We start from the raw sequence: 11,480 nt of genomic DNA, 5'->3' as shown, positions 1-11,480 counted from the left end.
CACGTCCTGCAGGTCCGTCACCGATTACAGAGAGTCGATTTTCAGTACCCAATTTCAGAATTTCTAAGTATGCTGAAACGAGACATCTGTGACGGGCCGTCGTGCCTATGACGGTCCGTCGTGATGTCCGTAATCTTAGCCAGTTTTTCCAGAAATAAATCTGCTGCTCAAAACGACTAAACAGGTCGTTACAAATATATGTGCAACACATCTAACATGAAAAGCATTATTGTCAATTGGACATAAACTAACTTTTAACATTTTAGCAGCGTTTGTATTATTAGATGCATTATCAAATGCGACAGACATTACTTTATCTATAACCATGTAATAATCTAAAACACTTAAAATATTTGAAGCTAAATATGCACCAATTTTTTTCTCTATACATAGTTTATAACTTAATATTCTTTTTTGCAAATTCCAATTATGATCAATCCATTTAGCTGTAACAGTTAAATAATCATTTCCATTAACACTACGACCCATGTCCGCAGTTATAGACACTCTACTATCTAATATGCTAAATATACAACGAAGAAATTGACAATGTTTACATTGAAATTCAAAAACATCAGATTTAACAGTATTTCTTGAAAAACCTCTAAAATTCGAATTATAAGTTTGTTGAATATATTCAATAAAACCGGGATGTGAAGGAAAACTATAAGGCAAACCACAAACAGAAACCATTTTAGCTAAATTTTCGCGATCTAATTCCTTATTATATTTTACGTTGTGTTATTGGATTACCGGGGTTAGAAGGATCAATGTTCCTTGAACCATGTTAGAAGCCCCTACCGATGCATTACCGGTAATATCAAATTCATCAATTGGAATTCCTTTTTTTCTATTGGCTAATGCTTTAGCTTCTTTATATTGAATCGACACACAAGATAACAAATGTCTATTTAATTCCCCCGTCCCACCTTGACCCCCACCTTGTTTATGTTTAAAAGGTTGCTTACACTTATTACAAATAGCAACACTATTTTATTTATCGAAAGTCATAAATTATCACACAATAGAAGTTTTAGAGCGTTGATACTTCACCTTCTCCCTTATGGGAGTTATAAGGGGTGGACGTCCACAATTTTTCTTCGTTGAATTTATAGTGTCATTTGGAACTTGTGTCACCAGAGTAGTAGGTGTATCTTCTAAATCCTCTTCTCCCAAATCTTCTTTCTCCTTTTTGTTCTTTTTCTTCTTCTTTAAAATTTCATCAAATAACTATTCTCAAATCAGTTTTTGTCCATATTTTTTCATTTTTATCCAAAAACACGACAAGAAAAGTAACATAAATTAAAGATCGAAAATTTGCACAAAATAATGTTTTCAAACAGAAATTTCAAATCTATAAAATTAAAGCAGCAAGAACTCACAAATGATGGTTATTATAAAGCTTCAAATTTTATTTTTATTATTTGAATTTGTGATTAGTTTTGATAGATTGTTCTCACAAATAATTGAAAATTTTTGTTTGGAGATTATATCTCAATTTTAAGAGGGTTTGATTAAGTTTACTAGCGATTTTAGGAGAAATATTTGATTGAAGTAAAAAAAGGTAAATTTTATGGAGCTATATCACAATTGTATTAAAGTTGTATTAAAATTGTATTAAAATCATAAACAATAAATTATATTCAAGAGTAATACAAGTTTAATTCGGTCTATAGTTTATTGTCATGTCTTTCGTTAGTTACATTTTCATTTATTTTTAATTCTATCTTCTAATTCAACTTTGGTACTCCCTCTGTCACTATTTAGTTATTCACTTTAGAAGTGACACACATATTAAGGCACCAATTATTATCATACGTTAGTTACAATTTTACCCTTAACTTAAAAAATTATGCAATTCCTTCAATATAATAAATGTATTTTCTGGTTCCAAAAAGCATGCATTACAATTTAGTAGTACTAGAAATATTCTAGATTTAAATAAGGGCATATTAGGAAAAAAATTGTTGTCCTTTATTGATTTGCTAAAATGGACAAGTAAATAGGGGCAGATATAAAAGGAAATATGGACAAGTAAAAAGGGACAGAAAGAGTATTGTCTAGTACACTTTTAATGCAAATTTAATCCATTTTGTAGTTTATTATTTGTCACTATTAGATTAATTATTTAATTTATTATTAAGTTAAGTTTAATTTACTCTATAGATCATTGTCTTGTCTTTCATTAGTTATATTTTTCATTCATGCTTAATTCTCTCTTCTAGTTCAATTTTAGTATTTGTGTAATACACTTTTATTGCAAATTTAATACATTTTACAGTTTATTGATTGATTTGTTACTATTGAATTACTTGTTTAATTCATTATTGATACAAGTTTAATTCACTCTATAGACCAGCGTTTGGTCTTTCATTAGTTACGTTTTTTTATTCATGATTAATTCTCTCTTCTAATTCAACTTTAATATTTGTTTTATACACTTTTATACAAGTTTAATTTATTTTACAGTTTATTGGTTGATTTATTATCATTAATTTATTTGTTTAATTCATTATTGACACAAATTTTATTCAATTTACATATAATAAGATGTTCTTTTGTTTGCCATATTTTGCATTCAATTTAGTTGTTTCTCAAAAAGTGGGTAAAGAGAAGAGAGGAAGAAAGAGTGCGAGAGAGACAGAAAAAAAATAGCGAAAAAGTGGGAAGAAAAAAAGAGCGATAGAAAAAAAAAAAGAAGAAGAGCTAAAGCGACAATTTAATAAAATACATAATATTGTCATATATTGCTATAAACAGTAATAATTAAAGAGTATATTTAAAATAAGTAATTATTTTTTAAAAGGAATCCACTCAAGTAATTAATCCTTTTTAAAAATTCTCTAATTTTATTTATATATTTATATCCTCCATTTAATAATTGACATATATGTATATTATTTTAAATTTTTTATTATATGAAGAATATGAGAAAAAATTGAAGAAGAAACTATAAAAGGGAGAATCAAACATTACTTATGAAATAAAAATCTAGATAATCTATCAACCTAGTTATTAAGAATTTTTATTTAATGTGTATATAAATTTGATTGGTCAGTTTTTCACTCATTAAATTAAATCATTTTTTGTCAACTTTTTTATATTAATAAACGCACACAAAATTAATAAAAACACTACTTTTAAAAAGAATTACGTAATTATGCATTGTTTCTTAATTTTCTTAGCAGATCGTATAATCCTTTCTCATTCTCATTCTCACTCTCACTCATTCCTTTCTCAAATTTCCTTTTCTCTTAGTTGCCGCTTGCCTCTCTTTTTACATCTTCTTGTCCTTCTTTAAGGATAGTTACGTTGATTGGTTAAAATTGATTGTATTACCAATCAATTGCAAGTCAAGATTCGAAGAATTAAGTTGAAAATCAAAATTCGAATATTTGATATTGTGACTCAAGAAGAATGACATTCATTATTGTTATTCCAAATTATGTAATGAATGGAATTGATATTGTTGTAGTGAATTTAGGTGATTATTAATATTTCTTCTTCTTCTTCAAAATATATGTTTACGTACTGGTACACTTGATATATTAGTGCACATTCATTGAACGTATTCATACATTGTTATCATATACATGTATCATGTATTTGGTACATCAAATCAATATTAGATACACTAGATGAAATAGATATTAGAAACAAATGTGTTGATAATTGTGAGATTGATATTGGATGCACAGTTATATTCGTAGAAATTGATACAAGCTTATGCATATATGTCAAAATCATATTTTCAAAATTGATATTGGATAGACACACACATATGAAGAAATTGATACAAACTTATGCTTATACAGCCAAATATATGCTTTCATATTCTTTTAAATACACTTGTATGAATTGATATTGGATACACTAATACATGATATTGTATAACACAAATATTTTAAAATAAAAGAGATGCATAAAGGAGGGGAACGAGAGAGAGAGGGGCAAGCAAGACATGTAAATGTATTTCTGGTGCACGTGAATCACGCTTTAGGTATAACGTATTCAAATTGAAATTGAAATTGAAATAAAACACGTATTTTTTGAAATTATCGCTTAGCGAACTAATTAACATATATACTAGAGTATTTTATAAACAAAAAATTATGCGAAATGACTAACATCTAGAGTATATTATGTAATATAGTTATAGTTTCGATTATTTTTTAATCCATGACTACAGTTTCACAAAATTATTCTATTCGGTTTCCTAATTGTATAAATCCAAAATTTATATAATTCGATCCCTAGTTGTATAAATCTGAAATTTGTATATGCTAACCCTGGGTATTTATATACAATTTATGAAAAATTCACAATATATTACCTTATTTGTGTAAATGTATAAATACCGAATTTGTATATGCTTACCATGTTTGTATATTCACAAGAGATATATACAAAAGGACAAGCGCCACATACAAATCGTAACCTCCATTTGTATATACTTGCCCTGTTTGTATATTTACAAACAAAATTTACAAATGATCAAGCAAAATATACAAACTGCAGCTTCTATAGCAAACCTAACTATAACTATGGAATACAATTACCCAACTATACCTATAGATCCTTATTATATCTAATATCTTTGCTATTTGTGTAAATTTGTTTTTATAAAATTTGTTCAAATACAATAGGATAAACCAGAGAAGGCCCATAGAAATCCATATCTATTTTTTTTTTCTAAACTTTGTTTGAACTACAATACAAATGTTTTAAACTTCTTTTTTTTTTTATATATATATATACAATTAAATTATTTTTTTTCTTATATTAACAACTTAATATTTAATTTAATTAAATAAAGAGTCCAAATTGCAGGCATAAATCAGAATTGTGGGCATAAATGGTGTTTGGACATGGCGGAAAAAGCAGGAAAAGCAGAAGGGAATCGGAGCAGAGAGAAAGTATGCAAGAGATGCAAACAGATTTACGATTCAGCTTCTAACAACTCAAATTCATGTCAATTTCATCCTTCTTTCTTTGTGTGTCGCCGTCACGACGATCAGAAAAGGTATCACTTCTTGTTATTCTTCATTATCGTTTCTCTTTCGGATCAAAATTTATTAGTTGAGTCTTGTTAATTAGGACAGTCGGCAGACATATCAAATTGATTAATTTAGTTGTTTTGATATATTCAGGTCCAAATGAGGAATAATTTGTCTTTTTAATGAAAATTAGGGTTGTTAACGGGCTATTACTGATTTCACAATTGTATCACAAAGCCGTGGGGCTATTTATGAGGGTGAAATGCTAATTGGACATGGCTTTACTTGGATTATGTTCGTAGTTTTTGTTTGTATATTATTGACCGATTTGGGCTTATATGCAGAAATCCATTGTTAAGAAAATTTTCAGCTGGGGATATGCTTAGCTTGTTTAAATTGTTTTAGATATGATAGGTGTAATTTATGTTTGTTTTTTAGCTATGTTGCTCGGACTCTTCAAAAGTAGTGTATTTTGGAGAATTAGACACGGCCACGCAGCAATTTTGGAGAGTCCGAGCAACATGGGTATTAGAAATCCAGAGAGAACTCTAGTATTGTCCGGCTACTCTTTGATAGAACACAAAAATAATGCAGTCTCTAGTGCACCCAACAGAAAGGAAAACATGTTTTCCCCATTTTGATTGACCCCGTCTTGAAAATATATCACTTTCATAGGTTTGTTTGTAATGCCCTTTATTATATGGTGAGGTACTAGGGTATAGATTTGTATGACTTGAGCTAAATCTTGTGCCAAATATCATGAGCCAGGTAAATGGACCTCCTTAGTTAGGTCGCTTTAGGATTTATTGCCAAAGATATTGAATCTTGATACTGCTAATATTTCGCCATGGAACGTTTTGAATTTTATATAGGAGTGAAGATCTCTTAGGGGGTGTAGAAAAATAGTACATATTGATTATAGATGATTAGTTTTTTTCATATACTTTGTGTTTTGCAATGTTGAATGAATTAAGAGTCGATATCAAGTAATGCACTGATGTAGCTTCTGTAAATCTGATTGTGATACATACCAAAAATCTGCTATACAATGACCTTACCTTTTATATTTCTTAGTCTTCACCGTGTCATATAAAGATCAACAACAAAGACATACCCAGTGTAAGACTGTAATCATATAAAGATCATTGCACTAATATACTTAAATTCAATTGATGCTCCTCCCGCTATTGGGGGAGTCCTGCTGGAAAATCTTTGTTAGAACTTAAAAGACATGATCAATACCAATCTTTACGTACTTAAGTTTCATCTACCTGCTCGCAATGAATAGGAACGAGTTTCACTCAGAACTTTCCAAGAGAATGCGTTAAGTTACTTCACGTACAACCATTCCTTTTAACTGGAAGTTTGTTGCCTGCCACCTGGTACCACTATCGGCCATCTAGATCAAGAAGTTCTTTTTTCCCTCTTCTGGAAGGAGTCAGAACATCTACTTAGCTAATCTCATTTATGATAATCATGGTATATATATCTATATGTGACAACCATAACTTTTTCTGCATGTCATACATAGTATACAGAAACAAGCTTTCCAATTATATTGAGTTAAAGAACGAAGAAGAAGTGATGTGAAATAGTAAGTGCAATGAGATTCAGTGAGTTTTCCGTTAAGAATCTGCTACTTAAGTGCAGAAGGATAGAGGGCACCTGGCAGTCCCATTTTCCACTGAGTTCCTAGCCATGCGTCCTCAAGAATATCTTGGTATAAAAGAATTTCCATTATGAAACAGTAATTTTGTGGCCAAAGAGTAATGATATCTTCAGGATGAAGTGGCCCCACATTTCCATCTTCCAAGGGGCTGCTATCCTTTACCAATCAACTCATCCTAATTCTTTGGTGCCCCGTTTTAATCTTCTTAGTGGCTTCCATCCCCCCTGTTTTATCTTCTTAGTGGTTGCTAACCCCTACCAATCAACTCATGTTAAATCAATCTCTTCATCTCATTAAGTATCGACTACGGCAAAGTTCCCTGCAAACACTCATATACATTGCTAGGGAAGGACTCATCTGGACACTATAGGATGACACTTTCATACTAGTTTACTGCTTCTCATATATCCGCTGGTTTATATGTTTTCAGTTTACAAAGTCTAGAACAAGAGTGCACATTTTAAAATTGACCTGGGAAGGTTATTGCAACATAAATTTCAGGATGATCACGTTTATAGAGCCGAGGAAGTAGGGACGACTCTTATAAGCTAAATATCTGATTTGTGTGCTCAGTTTTTAAATGAAACTGTATACAGTTTATTTCCAAAATATGCTGGGTTATTGGTTCCCCGTTGATGTGCATAAGACTTGTAACTATTGTCAGCAAGTTGGGTTTAGCTCAATAGTTTACTTATGAATGCTTCAATGAAGGTGCTGCAGATTTTCCTTTTATGTTCAGGGCATAAGATCCTTTTGTTTGTTTTAGAAACTTGAGCACCCATGATGATATCACTTGTAGAATTGGAAACTGCTGAAGTCCATAGACACGACTTTTGTGACATGAGTTTCCGTGCTAACTACTTGACGTTGCATCCTCTAGGTACAAGAAAAACAAGCCACACAGTAACTTATCTTAAGCACACATATATTCACTGTGCATCATAATTAGTCTGGGTGTTACATCAGTGAATAACAAAAACAAAAGAAAAATGCTAGTCTGATATTTTTGAATTTAATTCCTTTTCACATCCTTGCTTGTTAATGTTTTGGCATTTTGCACCTTACTTCTTGCTCCCTTTTGAGAAATTCCAAGAGACTTACAAAGAAAAATAAATGTGCATGCATGATTTTTGTGTGTGAAAAGTTGTGTTTCTACTAGAGGTACAGCTCTAAGTTGTTATTCTCTTTCAGCAGAGAACTTAGACCATTTCAGTGAGACTGAGAGAGCCTACTGATATTTTCTTCTTATAAGAAATGAGAACATCTGTAAACCTTTGGATCTACTGGATTGATGCACCAATATATAACTTGATAGAGGCTTATAGGCTCGCCATTACTCTTACAGTGTCAACATTGCTCACATGAGTTTGTGTAGCCCCTCCATCCCTCCAAACTTGGGCAGGTGGAATTAGAAATATTTATTGGGCCGCAACTCAAATTAACTAATTTAAAAGTTTGGTAGTTCAAAATGACCCTCCGGAGACGTCGTCAAACAAGAGAAAAAGGTTTCTCCAATTTCATCCACCTTTTCTCTATATATAATTAACAAAAAGTTGTTTTAATTTGTGGTAATTAAACTAGTTATTATAAACCAAAACAGAGGTCAAACAAATGACAAAATTGTTTGACTTGGGTGTACTGGTTACGAGTTATGACCCACTATTTAGCCCAAAGTTGACCCCAATCATCTTCACCTAAACAACCTTATTGAACAGCTTCTAATGTTCAAATCTCATTAAAATTTTAAAATGGAAAAGAGTATAGGAAATGGGAAAAGGAAAAAAACTGGTGCAGGAACGTATGCAGTTGGCTTACTGGTTCTGTCTACTCTAGTGAGATTGATAATCTACCCCTGGGCTGCAGTATACTCTAGTAACAGTTTTACTTGGTTGTATTAATTGCAAAAATGACAAGAATATCATAGTTATGAGGAAAACGAGAACATGAGGATGGCATTGCTTTCATGCTAGAAAGATAACATTAGCTATTAACCTGTAAATTCTACCACTTCACTTTCTTGTATTAGTATATCCATGGCTGGTTTTCCTCCATATCTATTCACTATGTGGGAGTGGTATTTCTAAATTTATATCATGCAAGATATTTTCTCTAGGATGGTTGGCTAGTTGAAGTCGCTGCCTTCTTTTCTCTTGTAGGTATTACGAACTAGGACCAGATGATCCTCCTTATGCTGCCAAGTTTTATGATTGTTGCGGAGCAGAAGATCCTCAAGCAAGTGGTTGTACCACCAATTTCCATGTTTCATATGATGACGAGTAGGAAGATTCTCATGGTTTGTTATGTAACCTTTTCTGTAATTAGAAACTGTGTCTGTACCTGAAAGAACTTTGCCCTTTGATCTGAAATAGACAGTCTCCACATGGTCTATGTAATTATATACAGAAAAATAATGTTCGACGTTTCTGGGGATTAGGTAATGCTCAGCCTTACTGATAATCGTTACGATATAGTAATAGTTCCAACTTTGATCACTACAGTACACATTGTTATCTTCTTGGCTTAACAAAGATGCCAAATGAAATCACCACTTAAGTGAGTTGTGATATGATAAAGTTGGTTTCAGACAAAAGAAATGTAATATAGTATGAAATAAATGCAACAGATAGGTTGTTGACAACTATAATGAAGAAACATATACTTGATAGAATCTAGTTTTTGCAACTTTTTATATTGTTAACTGAATCTGATTTGAAAGCAGGTGCATAAGCCAGCTCATTTAGAGATTCTACTGAACAAAATAGTTATAGTAATAGCAACTACTACTTGATATTGTCCCAACTTGCTTAGCTGGATAAGCAAGAAACAACTAGTATCTCACCACATTAGAGTTTGACTAATTTGGATTTGCATCGAGTATGGCTAGTGAGTTAAACTCGAAACTTCTGATTAACGAAGGAAGGCTCATTCATTCATTGCACCACCTAGCATTCTAAGCTTTACTAGACAAGTCATGAATTTTGCTTCAACCTTTTAAAGTTAAAAAAGGACATATATCTACTTTATTATCTTCTTTCATTAAAAATTGAAGTTGACAATTCACTTGTATCAATAAAAATAAAAATTGATAAAAATATTTATTTATAAAATAAAAGATTTTTTGAATGGTGACAGCAGAGATAACATGCGTCCCACCAATTGAGAGAGAGTGAAAGGCTATTTGTGGCGTGGTACACCTTGTCTTTGCCTGTCCCCACGTTTTAGCTTTACTACTTTCTTCTTCTATAGTTTTATAATTTTACGGTCACTATACTCATTTTTGACTCTTTAATCTCTTTTAAGATTTTTATATTTGACTATGGTATTGTCTCGATTAGCTCAACCACACCTAAAATATTATCGATATAGATATTTGGTAATTGTATCCGTCAAATAAAGGTCAATTAGGTTTATATAGAAAAATTTATGGTCGAAAATTAGAATTGAAGGTTAGATAACCTGATATTATTTGTTGTCCTTCATGTATTGTTATTATTATCTTCTTAATATCTTATTTTTTTATTTTAGTGTTATACTCTCTCTCTCTATCCCGAATTAATTGTTCTCTTTTCATTTTTTTAGTTGTGTCTAATTACTTTTTCATTTTGACAAATCAAGAAAGAATAATTTATTTTTACCTAATATACCCTCAATTAATTATTTTGAAAAAGGGTAGAACTTCTTGAAAACGTTAAATTTTTAATTCACCAACTTCATATATAATAAACGTAAAATGGTAAACTCACTATGTCAATTGTTGATTTCTTAATAGGTGTGTCAGTTCAAAAGTGGACAAGGAATTAGAGACAGATGGAGTATGTTATTTCTTTTGTTTCAATTATTGTATTAGTTGTTATTGTTATTGCTCTCTTTTTTATTATTTTCAACATAACTTCTTCACTATTATGGGTGTCTTACATACCTATTTTTCTAAGTGTCTTACTTGAGCCAATGATTTATCGAAAAGAGTCTACACTTCACAAGATAGGAATAAGACCACGTATGCACCTTCTCCATACCCTCACATGTACATTACAAGAGTACGTATATGGTTGTTGTTGTTGGGATTGTAGAAGCTTATTGAGTTTTGAATAAATTATTTTTATATGTTAACTGAATTTTAGAATTCAAATATATGGTCTACGACATAGCTACTAAATTCGACAAATTCATATACATACTAGAAGCACTTTACATTAATTGGAGTAGAAGAGTAGTAAATCGATCGATCGATAGGTATTCCACTACCAACCTCCTTGAGTCCTTGTAGATTATTTTAATTTTGCGTAACTTCTAATTTTAAAAAAAAAATGAAAAATGTATGAACTTTTTATTTGGTGAGGTTCTTTTCATTCATATATGGAGGAAGTAGTCAAGATTCAGAAATTACAGACCTTTTAACACTTGAAAAGTGTGAATTGACTCTTCACTCTTGAAATGATTATGTAAGATATGAAAAAAGTGAAATTAAAATATGAGAGCATGTTAGTATAATAATAGTGGATATATAATAATGTACGTATTCTTTGTTTGCCCAAAATTAAAAAGTCGAAAGAAATCATATATATGTAGGACTAGGAGTGCATGTTACATGTGGGCATTCAATAATTGTCACATAGGCACCCATGGATATATCGTAGTTCGAAGCCTAAAGGGCAAAAATATTTAACAAAAATTTTGAAAGGGTATATTAATTTATGTTTTAAATCAAAGGAGCAAAATTATTAGTGGAATAGTGATTTTATTTTGACGCCGTTATTCCTTTAAACAATCAAAATCGCTGACCTATCAGGATTTTGTCCAAAAAAAAATTCCAT

General features: G+C 31.0%; 1 protein-coding gene across 1 annotated transcript; it reads left to right on the top strand.

The window, feature by feature from the left end:
* Nucleotides 1–4,813: 4,813 nt before the first annotated feature.
* On the top strand, nucleotides 4,814–9,208 carry LOC107012226. Its single transcript, XM_015212007.2, has 2 exons — nucleotides 4,814–5,023; nucleotides 8,823–9,208. The coding sequence occupies exons 1-2, from the start codon at nucleotides 4,869–4,871 to the stop codon at nucleotides 8,944–8,946; spliced, it is 279 nt and encodes a 92-aa protein (XP_015067493.1). The 5' UTR covers nucleotides 4,814–4,868; the 3' UTR covers nucleotides 8,947–9,208.
* Nucleotides 9,209–11,480: the final 2,272 nt, after the last annotated feature.

The sequence above is a fragment of the Solanum pennellii genome, chromosome 3, assembly GCF_001406875.1.
Source record: "Solanum pennellii chromosome 3, SPENNV200".
NCBI lineage: Eukaryota > Viridiplantae > Streptophyta > Magnoliopsida > Solanales > Solanaceae > Solanum > Solanum pennellii.
This window is presented reverse-complemented; position numbering and strand designations above follow the sequence as displayed.